General features: G+C 49.2%; 3 protein-coding genes across 3 annotated transcripts in view; 1 reads left to right on the top strand and 2 right to left on the bottom strand.

Annotated features, from left to right (window-relative positions):
- Positions 1–1,403: 1,403 nt before the first annotated feature.
- Fam229a (family with sequence similarity 229 member A) lies at positions 1,404–2,027 on the bottom strand. Its single transcript, XM_004665269.2, has 3 exons — positions 1,891–2,027; positions 1,672–1,818; positions 1,404–1,506 (listed from the first exon to the last, which is right to left on the bottom strand). The coding sequence occupies exons 1-3, from the start codon at positions 2,025–2,027 to the stop codon at positions 1,404–1,406; spliced, it is 387 nt and encodes a 128-aa protein (XP_004665326.2).
- Positions 2,028–2,205: 178 nt separating this feature from the next.
- Tssk3 (testis specific serine kinase 3) lies at positions 2,206–3,996 on the top strand. Its single transcript, XM_004665268.2, has 2 exons — positions 2,206–2,714; positions 3,335–3,996. Exons 1-2 carry the CDS (start codon positions 2,570–2,572, stop codon positions 3,994–3,996), a joined length of 807 nt encoding a protein of 268 aa, XP_004665325.1. The 5' UTR covers positions 2,206–2,569.
- Positions 3,997–4,533: 537 nt separating this feature from the next.
- Bsdc1 (BSD domain containing 1) overlaps positions 4,534–12,142 on the bottom strand; it is a 35,950-nt gene continuing 28,341 nt past the window's right edge. Inside the window, exons 10-11 of the mRNA XM_004665265.3 lie at positions 7,842–7,945; positions 4,534–5,938 (exon numbers count right to left, since the gene is read on the bottom strand). Of these exons, the coding sequence (XP_004665322.2) occupies positions 5,906–5,938; positions 7,842–7,945 (137 nt within the window). The 3' untranslated portion in view covers positions 4,534–5,905. The remainder of the gene's footprint in view (positions 5,939–7,841; positions 7,946–12,142) is intronic.

The following is a 12,142-nucleotide window of genomic DNA, read 5'->3' as shown; positions in this document are numbered from 1 at the left end:
AATAATTCTCAGGACAGGAATCATGGTACACACCTTTTATCCTAGCATTCAGAAGGCTGAGGTAGGAGGATCGCTGTGAGTTGAAGTCCATCCTGGTCTACAGAGTGAGTTCCAGGTGAGGCTGACTTTGCAAAAAACAGAAATAAAAAAATTTCAACCCTTGGGCTGGAGAGATGGCTTAGCAGTTAAGCGCTTGTCTGTGAAGCCTAAGGAGCCCGGTTCGAGGCTCGATTCTCCAGGACCCACGTTAGCCAGATGCACCAGGGGGTGCACGCGTCTGGAGTTCGTTTGCAGTGGCTGGAGGCCCTGGCCCGCCCATTCTCTCTCTCGTTCTCGCTCTCAAATAAATAAATAAAAATGAACAAAAAAGTTCAACCCCTTACTCAATTTTCCAGTGATCCTGCAAGTCCTAGGAGAAACTGAGGTAGCCCCTAACCCCTACAACAAACCAGAGGGACCCAAAAAAATAGCAAGGAGAGAGCCAGCTTGGGAAAATTAGATGGGTCTGGTGTAGCCATCTCTTTTTCTTTTTTAAATTTCATTTTTATTTATTTACTTGAGAGCAACAGACAGAGGGAGAAAGAGGCAGAGAGAGAATGGGCGCGCCAGGGCCTCCAGCCACTGCAAACGAACGCCAGACGCATGCGCCCCCTTGTACATCTGGCTAATGTGGGTCCTGGGGAATTGAACCTCGAACCAGGGTCCTTAGGCTTCACAGGCAAGCACTTAACCGCTAAGCCATCTCTCCAGCCCTTTCTTTCTTTTTGGTTTTTCGAGGTAGGGTCTCACTCTAGCTCAGGCTGACATGGAATTCACTATGTAGTTTCAGGGTGGCCTTGAACTCATGGCGATCCTCCTACCTCTGCTTCCCGAGTGCTGGGATTAACGGCGTGGGCCGCCACGCCCGGCCCCAACCCTCTTTTCCCATAACGTCTATTTATGTAATCTTTCCCTCTCCTTGCCCCAGTCCAAGGTCTTGTAAGCAGCCGGTGTCCCGCACAGTAATGGGAATTTCACAGAGGAATGGAGGACAGTCTTAGGGAGTGGGTCACAGGGACTGGCTCCTGACCAGCAAAACATGTTGGGAGGAGGAGGGCAACCCGCAACTAGGAAGCGGAGGCGGGCCTGGACTGGGTCCCTGCGAGTAGGCAGTCCAAGCTTCCCGGAAGGGAAGGTGATCGCGGACGCAGCTGGACCGCTGGCGGGCCCGAGACGAAGGATAGACACACACGGCCAGCCCTGAGTGGAAAGAACAGTTTATGCTGTGCTTTATTAAAATGTGCATCATTCTTTTATTTTAAAATGTGCATCACTGTCTCGTGCTCGGCGCGTGCGACCTCAGCGTGGTGGCCCGCGGCGGGCCTCTCCTGCTCGGCTCGGGGAGCCGCCGTGCGCAGGCGCACTCAGGTGGCACGGGCCCGGGGGCTCCCGCCCATGGCCAGGTAGACGTCGATGGGCACGTGCAGCAGCGTCAGGCAGTGGCAGCCGGGGCAGCGTCGAAGCGGCCTGGCAAGAACGGCACGCGACAGGGGGCGCTGAGGCGGGGCCCGGGCCATGCCGTTGGGGTGCACCCGGGGCGGGAGCCTTCTAGGGTTGGGACCCTGGAGATGGGAAGTGGGGCGAAGGCCCTGCCCACAGTGCCGGAGGCACCCGGGCGGGCGCCGGCCTCACCTGACCGGGTTGTGCTCCGTAGCTACTGGCTCTGGGCTGTCCTGGGACTCGGAGGCGGCGGCAAGGCCAGGGGAGTCTCCGGCCTCAATGGGGAATCTTCGACCCTGCGGGGGCTCCTGGGTACTCATGTCCAGGCCCCGGGGTGCTCTGCGCAGGGAGTGGCGGTCAGGCCGCTCCAGGTGCCCCTTGCCCGCGCCCGCCCTCCGGGTCGTGGCTCACCTGCTGGAGTCCGAGGCCGGTCCCAGGCTGGAAGCAGCTGCCCGAGCCCTGGCCGCGGGAGGACGCTCCGGTCCAGGCGGAGCCTGGCAGGTGTCTGCGGCGTGCGGGGACCACAGCGTCGAAGGGGAGCGCTGCATTGTGACTCGAGCCACTCCGCACTGACCTCACAGAGCCCGTTCTTCCCTGGAACCCTGGACCCCGGGCAATTCCAATGTTCAGTGTGGCCACAAGCCTGGAGCCGGAGGGTCCTGGCCACAATGCCTTGGGGACCCTGTGGCCGCAGCAGCTCGATGGGGACACAGGAGAAGACGACGACCCGCTTGGAGGCGGTCCCCGCGCCAAGGAGCCCCGCATCCCTGACCCACGCAGGGCTGCGACTGGCACCCGGGTGAGGGCATGGGTGACTTTACGGCGCTGAAGACATGGAGGGCCACAGCCCTTTTTGGCTCAGGGTCATACAGCATTTACATCACAATTGGGTCGGAGTTTAAAAATGTCTGGCCCTCTCCCTCCCCACCACCTGCGGCTGTGTCCAGACGGAGAATGTTTTAGCCCTGGAGGCAGCTGTGGATGAAGTCCTCGGTGGGAAAAGGAGCGGGCCAAGGGCGATGGTGGAGTAGAGCTGCCTCGCAGAGGCAGCATGAGCTGAGAGGGTGATAGGAAGGAGGCGCTACACAGCATGGAGGACTTTCTACTCTCCAATGGGTACCAGCTGGGCAAGACCATTGGGGAAGGGACCTACTCAAAAGTCAAAGAAGCATTTTCCAAAAAACACCAAAGAAAAGTGGCAATTAAAATTATAGACAAGATGGGAGGGCCAGAAGGTGAGCTGGGGCCCCGTTAGAGGAAGGGTGGGCTAGCCAAAGGGGGTGGGTGTTTCTTCCAAGTCAGAAACTTCCCCTCTTCCCCTTTAGTGTGAAGTGGGAATGGGAAATAGGAATGTGGGCGTCCAGAAACACTGCACCTTCCGAAACCTGATTGATTAAAGAGACACAAGATGAAGGGTGCTTGGGCTTTTCCTATTCCAGGAGGGGACGGCCAGCAGATGGCAAGAACTGGTGCCCCAAGTGGAGCTGGGAAGAGGAAGACAGGACTCCTGGAAAGAACTTGTGGGTCAGAAGGCAGGGGTGGGAAAGGCTGGCTCTCCACCCTGTGGGCAAGTCATGACTCCTGAGATCCAATAGCTTTGTAAATGTTCCTAAAGCACCTTGACAGCTGTGATCTCACAGTAGTCACTGGGGTTGGCAGGTAATGGTTCCAATGATACTGTTATTAACTACAAGTGACAGTTTCAAGCAGTTTCAAGCAGCTAGATGCTATTGTGGGAGCCAATGAACAAGACCCAGACATGGTGGGTAGACAGAAGCTGGAATGCAGGAGACAGGAGTGAGGGGTTAGGCCCCTCTGAACTGGTAGCCCATTTCTCCTCCACTTGTTTCTTCAGAGTTTATCCAGAGATTCCTGCCTCGGGAGCTCCAGATTGTCCGTACCCTAGACCACAAGAACATCATCCAGGTGTATGAAATGCTTGAGTCGGCTGATGGGAAAATCTACCTGGTGATGGAGCTGGCCGAGGGAGGGGATGTCTTTGACTGTGTGCTGAATGGTGGACCACTGCCTGAGAGCCAGGCCAAGGCTCTCTTTCGCCAAATGGTTGAAGCCATCCGCTACTGCCATGGCTGTGGTGTGGCCCACCGGGATCTCAAGTGTGAGAACGCCTTGTTGCAGGGCTACAACCTGAAGCTGACAGACTTTGGCTTTGCCAAGGTGCTACCCAAGTCACGCAGGGAACTGAGCCAGACCTTCTGCGGCAGCACAGCCTATGCCGCCCCCGAGGTGCTGCAGGGTATTCCCCACGATAGCAAGAAGGGGGATGTCTGGAGTATGGGTGTGGTCCTGTATGTAATGCTCTGTGCAAGCCTACCTTTTGATGACACAGACATCCCCAAGATGCTGTGGCAGCAGCAGAAGGGGGTGTCCTTCCCTACTCATCTGGGCATTTCAACTGAATGCCAGGACCTGCTCAAGAGGCTCCTGGAACCCGACATGATCCTCCGGCCTTCAATCGAAGAAGTTAGTTGGCACCCATGGCTAGCAAGCACTTGATAAAAGCAATGGCAAGTCCTCCCCAATAAAGTAGGGGGAGAAAGCAAACCAAAAAGCTGCTTCTAAGATGGCGATATATATTTTACACTTAAGTTTACTTACTATACCCGCTTGTGACAGGCCCCAGCAGGCCTCTTACCAAAACAATTTTCCTGCTAAACATCTTCATGCAATCAAGGCCCTCATTCAGACTTACCTTTCATTAATGGCTGACAAATGATTTTCAAACAAGTGTTTAGCTAACCCTAATTAGGCCAAAGGGTAGAAGAGAAAAATGACCCAAAGGAATTGGAACTGCCAAATACAAGCACTGGGAATGTGGAAATGGCCTCCTGCCTCCTTGTTTTGGTGAGAAGCCTGTTTGGTGTGCATACCTTCCTCAAACCAGAGGGTAAGTGGGGCCAAGGAGACAAGGGGCTTCCTCAGGACCCACCTATGCTCCCAGTTCCCGGCAGGAAGCCACCCTTGCAGTTGTATAAGTCCTGCCCAGATTCCAGTATGGCACCAAAGGGGACAGAAACATCCCCAGACATCATCTAGCTTCTGTTGAATCTCTTTAATGCTGTTACAGCAAGTCTGTAAAAGGTTCAGAACAAAGTTCTTTTTTTTTTTGTTCCTTTTTAATTACAAAACTAACAGCTGTTAGAATCTTTTTTCTTTTTTTTTTTTTGCTTTGTTTTCTTTTTTTTCTGGCTACAAAATACTCTGGGGAGATGCATTATAATTTAAAATATATAATATTGCACAAACAACCAAAAGGTTAATTAAACTAAAATAATTACAGAGAAAAACCCCATCCAACAAAAAAATCATCATTCTCTCCAGCCCTTCCCCCCACTGAAGGTGTGAAGTGCCCACCACTCGTGGTGCTCCTGACCACAGCCCCTTTAAATCACTGGTGGATACACTAGCTTACAAGAATCACCAGAGCAGTATCAGGGAGCACCAAGTCTCCAGGAATGCAGGCAGCCCTCACTGCCCCAGCTTACTGTCTTCAGGAAGGAAAGCCTCTGCGGAAGCCAGCTGAGTCCCGGGACGATCACGCCAACACATCCCTTAGGGACAGACTGAGGTGGAGAAGCTGTGAGCAGGGCTGGGAGGGCTTGCCTTTGCTCCATAGCACTCATAGTGGCTTGTGTCCTAAGCTACAGGAGTTAAGGTAGGGAGCAGCTTGGAGCAAGCATCCTGCTGGGCAACACACAGAAGGGCCTGAAGTGGCCCCTCCATTTTTGGGAGGAGGGGAAGAATGCAAGAACAGAGTCTTGCAGTGGCACAGACGGGCTAAGGACTTGGGTGCATCTGACATGACAAAGCCCTGGCTAAGTGTGGGGACATTCCAGTGTGGGCTGGGGGAAAGGAGGGGATTCCAGGTTTGGTCTTAGATTCTGTACCCCAGGAAACCATTCCAGGAGTGGAAAATGTTTGGGACAGAGATTCCCAAGAGAGGCAAATTTCCTAGAGATGAGTGCCTCTTACCCACTGGGGAAGGAGCCAAGGGCAGGTGGCATGCCTTCCTTGCTGGCATATGGAAGGACAGGGGATGCTGTCCTGGCTTCCTCCAAGAGACTGGTGGTTCAGCTGCTTCTGTATTATAGCTATGGGACTCCCCAGCAGCTGTCTCAGGAACAGTGGGTGTTCAACAGAGAAATGTAGGCTCTCTGGTGAGGGGTAGGCATCCTCCTGTTAGGTCACCCTAAGGTTGGCACAAGTCAAAATTCTGGGCTTGTATTTAGAAAGGCCCTTTGAAGGTGTGAACAGAGGCCCTAGCCACCAGAATCTGTATCCAGAGTTCGAGATAACAGAGGTCATTTGGGGAACATTCCCAATCAGTGTCTTTCAAGGCTGGGATGAGACGAGCAAAGGAGGTGGAAGGTGCCATGGTTGGGGGAGCTGTTTGCTCTGGCTCCCCTCATTCCCAATCTTCCCACTCTACATCTTCCAGCTGCAAATGTGAAGAGATAATGGAGAATACAAATACACTTACTTCTTTGAGTCAAGCCTAGACCCCCACTTCTCCTTGCTAAGCACAGCCACCTCTGAATAGCCACCCCCACCCTGCTCTTTTTTTGTTTGTTTTTTCAAGGTAGGGTCTCTCTCTGGTTCAGGCTGACCTGGAATTCACTATGTAGTCTCAGGCTGGCCTCAAACTCATGGCGATCCTACCTCTGACTCTGGAGTGCTGGGATTAAAGGCGTGCACCACCATGCCTGCCACCCACCCTGCTCTTGATGTGACAGCCTTAAGAAATATTTGGGGAACAGAGATTCCCTTTGTCTAGGGGAGTGGCTGCCTCTATTGCTTTAGATGCAAAGAAAATGATTCCATTGACCAAGGCCCCAAACTGCAGGGGGAAGCCTTGATCCCCTAAAGGAGAATTTGCTTGTGCTGAGCAGACCGAAGTTGTACCTCTGAAAGGCAGGGAACTTGAAAGTGGTACTGTGACTAAAAGAGTAGCAGGTGCTCACAAGGTCTTCCAAGGGCTCAGTACCCTACCTCCAGCTGCCTTTTTCTTGCCTAGTTACTCTTATCCTACTTTCAGCTGATCCCTGTATAATGGGTTCCAGAATGACTGCTCAGGTATTTTGCATGCAGGTTTTCGTTGCTGCTGTTGTATGACTGCTGGGGATCAAATCCAGGGCCTCATGGATGCTAGGCAAATACCCCATTACTGATCTACATGCCCAGAAAGACTTGAAAAGACACAAAGTGTTGGGCATGATGGTTCATGCCTATAATCCCAGTACTTGGAAATTAAAACAGGAGCTATCTTTTTTTTTTTTTTTTTTTTTCTTTGAGGTAGGGTCTTTAGTCCAGGCTGACCTGGAATTCACTATGTAGTCTCAGGCTGGCCTTGAACTCACAACCATCCTCCTACCTCTGCCTCCAGAGTGCTGGGATTAAAGGCGTGCCCCACTACATCTGGCTCAGAGCTGCTTTAAAGTCACAGTGTCATTAGGTATCTTTGGAAATTAAAACAGGCGATATCTTTTAAGAGACTCCCAGTACTTGGGAGGATCTCTGTGAGTTCAAGACCAGTTTGGGCTACAGAGTGAGTTCCAGGCTATCCCAAGCTAGAGTGAGATCCTGCCTCAAAAAAAGAAAAAAAAAAAAAGACACAAAGATGACACTGGGTCTTCTTTGCTCAGGGTATATGAAGATCATTCTTGAATAGGTCACTACTTCTCTGTCAGCTTACCAATATGAAAGCCAGGCCCATGTTGCTGGGCATAACAGTTCATTCCTATAACCCCAGCAACTCAGGAGGCTAGAGAGATGGCTTAGCAGCTAAGGCATTTGCCTGAAAAGCCCAATGACCTGGGTTTAATTTGCCAGTACCCACATAAAGCCACATGCACAAAGTGGCACAAGCATCTAGAGTTCATTGTCACTGGCTGGAGGCCCTGGTAGGCCCATTCTCTCTCTCTCTGCTTGAAAATATATAAAATTGTTAAAAAACAGAAGGCTGGGGAGATGGCTTAGCAGTTAAAGCGCTTGCCTGTGAAGCCAAAGAACCCAGGTTTAATTCCCCAGTACCCACGTAAGCCAGATGCACACGGGGGCACATGAATCTGGAGTTCATATGCAGTGGCTAGAGGCCCCAACACACCCATCCTCCATCTGTCTGTCTCCTTGCTATTTCTCTCTGCTTGCAAATAAATGATCAGCAGCAGAATCTGCTGAAGACAACTGTCATCTTGGGCTTGAGTGAAAAGCCTCCCCTCTCCTCTTACAGGCTGTTACCTGAGCAGGGTATAGGGATCTACCATGGAGGCAGCTTGGAGGGAAATAGTTGGCACCCCTGGCATCACTATCTTGCTTGCTTGTGGGTGACCTGACCCACTCACCTCACCGGAGGCATCCACTTTGGAAAGTGCCATCTGCACTTCTTCTTCGGTCATGTCCAAGTCAAAGTCCTTTTCCCAGTCTTCACTGATGTCTGTGCTTGACCCTGGAATCATGAGCCATAGTGTGAAAAGAGAGCAAGGGGCAGGGAGGGGGTACCTAAAGCTTACATGGGAGTGATAACAACCCTTAAAGGGACTGACAATATATACCCCAAGTCTTTACAACTGACTTTTACTCAGGCCCAGTGATCTTAAAAGGAACATTAGAAAAAATATTGGGCTGGAGAGATTGCTCAGTGGTTAAAGGCGCTTGCTTGTAAAGCCTGACTTCCTGGGTTCAATTCCCTAGCACCCACATGCCAGATGCACAAAGTGGCACATACATCTAGAGTTCATTTGCAGTGGCAAAAGGCCCTGGCATTCCCATTTTCTCTCTCCCCTTGATTGTAAATTAAAAAAAAAAATTTTTGAAGGCTGTAGAGATGGCTTAGTAGCTAAAGGTTCTTGTCTGCAAAGCCAAAGGACCCATGTTTGATTCCCAGGACCCATGTAAGCCAGATTTACAAGGAGACGCATGCATCTGGAGTTCCTTTGCAGTGGCTAGAGGCATGATATACCCATCTCTCCCCCCCTCCTCTCTCAAATAAATAGAATATAAAAAAAAAAAAAAAAAGAAAAAAAGGCATGACATGATGGCACATGCCTTTAATCCCAGTACTCAGAAGATAGACGTAAGGAAGATGGCCATGAGTTTGAGGTCACCCTGAGACTACATAGTGAACTCCAGGTCAGCTTGGAATAAGACTGAGATCCTACCTTGAAAAACCAAAATAAATATATAAATAACAAATTAAATTTTAATTTAGTCTTTTAAAAAATACATTTATTTTTATTTGAGACAGAAAAGATGGGGAGGGAGAGAATGGTACACTAGGACCTCTAGCCACTGCAAACAAACTCCAGATACATGGACCATTTTTATGCATCTGGCTTACATGGGACCTAGAGAAATGAACCTGGGTCCTGAGGCTTCACAGGCAAGTGCCTTAACCATTAAGCCATCTCTCCAGCCCATAAATTAAACTTTTTAAAAAGCCTGCATACAGTTCAAAAATTTAGTTTTGCTGGGAATGTAGTTCAATGGTCCAGCACATGCCCAAGGCCTAACTTTACACACACACACACACAAATTTAACTTAGGGCTAGGATATAGCAGAATTGGGAGTATTGGCCCATTAAATACAAAGCCTTGGTTTGATCCCCAAAACTGCTTAAAACCAGGCATAGTTATAATCCCAGCATTTGGGAAATGGTAGAAGGATGAGAAGTTCAAGGTCATCCTTGGCTACAAAGTGAGTTGGAGGCCAGTCTGGGCTACATATGACCATGTTTCTCTCTCTCACACACACACACATGCACACAGAGGATGTTAGCAGGGCATGATGGTGCACGCCTTTAATCCCAGCACTTGGGAGGCAGAGGTAGGAGGATTGCTGTGAGTTCAAGGCCACCCTGAGACTACAGAGTGAATTCCAGGTCAGCCTGAGCTAGAGTGAGACCCTACCTTGAAAAACCAAAATAAATAAATAAAGAAAATAAAATAAATGAAAAATAAAGGATGGTCACTGTTGTAATATATTACAATGAAAAAGAATCAGGCTGGGCATGGTAGCACATGCCTTTAATCCCAGCACACTCGGAAGGCAGAAGTAGGAAGATCACCATGAGTTCAAGGCCACCCTGAGACTACAGAGTGAATTCCAGGTCAGCCTGGGCTAGAATGAGACCCTACCTCAAAAAAAAAAAAAAGGGAATTAGAGAAAAACAATAGTGCAGTTATATGATGGGACATATTTATACTTTTTATTCCCCCCCAACATGGTGTCTCACTCTCGTCCAGGTTGAGACTATGTAGTTTCAGTGTGTCCTTGAACTCACAGCAATCCTCCTACCTAGGCTTCCCAAGAGCTGGGATTAAAGTTGTGCGCAACCACGCCTGGCTCAGAGCTACAAAATTTCATACCTGGTCTCACAGCAAGTCAGAACAGATCTATGGCCAAGATTTAAATTCTGACCCTACACCTAATCTCCCTGTGCCTTCAGGACATTTTCATGGCTCTTTTGGCTATCAGTGTGGCTTCAACTCTTGGCTAATTTCTTAGGATCTATGGCTGTGGCCATAATGATCTCCTCTAATCTTCAGAACTCCCCTTTCAAGGGCTGGAGAGATGGCTCAGCAGCAGTGTGTGTTTCCTGTGCAAATATGAGGGCCTGAAACTGCCAAAAGCCATGGAAACAGCTAGGCATGGCTACACAGACCAGTAACCCAGTCCAGCAAAGAACAGACATCAGAGCATTTCAAAACACTGCAAGCTCTTGTATTTGAGATTCCAGCTCAGATAAGAACAGGGGGAAGGGTGACAAAGCAGGACACCTGATATCCTACTCCAATCATCACGAACAAGCACATGGGGCACTGCAAGGGCATATTCATCATGCATGTGTATATAACACACACACACACACACACACACACACACACACACAAAACCTCCCTCTCTTCAGGCTAAAATGCTAAAACATACCCTTCCCAAGGTAGAAGATCAACTAGCATTAACGTTTCTTGAGCATTTCACCTCCACCCTCTGATATGGACATCTGCAGTCATAACTTACACATGACGGAATGAAGGCTTCAATGGCAGAACGAGAGGTGAACTTGATGCTGTCACCAGCCTCCTCTCACTCGTACCCTGTAGCATACAGTGTGCTCACATCTTTCTTGTGTGATCAATGAAATAACTTAAGACTTCATGATATTAGTTTTTTTTTTTTCTTCCTTTCAAGTGATTATTAACCTCTGGGCGCCATCACTCATAATTCATTTAACTGGCTCTTTGCTTCTTCAGATAAATGGAGGCAGAACAGCCCCCAGGCTTCATAGTCAACACCCCTACCCCCACCCAGCTCTTAATTTAAGACACAGCATCACTATGTAGCACAGACTGGCTTCTAAGTCTGTATCTTTCTGCTCTGTCTTCAAATGTTAGGACTACAGGCATATGCCATCACATAGCACTTTGAAGATTTCCTCTCACCAGTGGGGGTGTGAATAAACTTTCCTCCTAGGGCTGTGGGTGTGGCACACTGTTAGAGTACCTAGCATTTGTGAGGTTCTAGGTTCATTTTCTAGCATTATAATTTTTTCCCCTTCCTCTACTGTGTTCCCACAGTTCCATTCTAGCCTCAAGACCCTGGCTTCCTTACCTGACCGGTATGGTTGTTTTGTGGTTGTTCTGCATTATATCCCCAAGTCCCTGAGCACAAGCGAGGCAGCAAAGGAGACTGGCTGCTTTCACTGCACCTCCCACATGAATTAGTTTCATCTGTCTCCAAGTCCAAACACAGCCATAATTCTTTTCTCTCTCTTTTTTGTTTTTTTTGTTTTTGTTTTTCAAAGTAAAGTCTTGCTCTAGTCCAGGCTGACCTGGAATTAAGTCTCAGGCTGGCCTAGAACTCACAGCAATCTTCCTAACTCTGCTTCCCAAGTGCTAGGACTAAAAGCATGTGTCACCACACCCACCTAGAACTGTAGTTCTTTTTTTAAAAAAATATTTTTGTTGTTTATTTTTATTTAAGAGTGACAGACAGAGAAAGAGAGAGGGAGAAAGATAGAAAGAATGGGCGTGCCAGGGCCTCCAGCCACTGCAAATGAACTCCAGACACGTGCATCCCCTTGTGCATCTGGCAAACGTGGGTCCTGGGGAACCAAGCCTCAAACCGGGGTCCTTAGGCTTCACAGGCAAGCGCTTAACCGCTAAACCATCTCTCCAGCCCTGTAGTTATTTTTTTTAACTTTTTTCCCTTGTAACCACTTAAAATTTTCATTTATAATTAGGAAAGAGAGAAGGGCGTGCCAGGACCTCTAGCCACTGCAAACGAACTCCAGATGCATGTACAGCCATGTATATATGGCTTAAATGGGATCTGGGGAATCAAACCTGGGTCCTTAGGTTTCACAGACGCCTTAACCACTGAGCCATCTCTCCAGCCCACAGAACCATAATTCTTTTAACTTTGTTTCACTATCTCTCATTCCCTCCCTATCTCTCATTCCCTCCCTATCCCAGGTAAGATTTCCTGAGTTATCATCACACTGTTTCCTTTCCCTTCCCCCTTTTCTTCCCTTCCCTTTGAGACAGGACCACATGTAGCTCAGGCCCTTGGAACTTGCTATGTAGCCAAGGAAGACTTTGAACTACCCTCTTGCTTTCATCTTCTTAGTACTGAGATTACAGGTGT

Source organism: Jaculus jaculus, chromosome 5, assembly GCF_020740685.1.
Source record: "Jaculus jaculus isolate mJacJac1 chromosome 5, mJacJac1.mat.Y.cur, whole genome shotgun sequence".
Classification (NCBI taxonomy): domain Eukaryota; kingdom Metazoa; phylum Chordata; class Mammalia; order Rodentia; family Dipodidae; genus Jaculus; species Jaculus jaculus.
The sequence above is the reverse complement of the archived record's forward strand: the minus strand, read 5'-3'. Positions and strand labels throughout refer to the sequence as shown.

Excerpts from the sequence above, each read along its gene's own strand:
- Fam229a (XM_004665269.2), bottom strand. The coding sequence starts at position 2,027 with ATGCAGCGCTCCCCTTCGACGCTGTGGTCCCCGCACGCCGCAGACACC. Across the intron at positions 1,819-1,890 it reads CCGGCCTCGGACTCCAGCAG|AGCACCCCGGGGCCTGGACA; the intron begins GTGAGCCACGAC and ends CTCCCTGCGCAG. Across the intron at positions 1,507-1,671 it reads ACGGAGCACAACCCGGTCAG|GCCGCTTCGACGCTGCCCCG; the intron begins GTGAGGCCGGCG and ends CGTTCTTGCCAG.
- Tssk3 (XM_004665268.2), top strand. The coding sequence starts at position 2,570 with ATGGAGGACTTTCTACTCTCCAATGGGTACCAGCTGGGCAAGACCATT. Across the intron at positions 2,715-3,334 it reads CAAGATGGGAGGGCCAGAAG|AGTTTATCCAGAGATTCCTG; the intron begins GTGAGCTGGGGC and ends TTGTTTCTTCAG.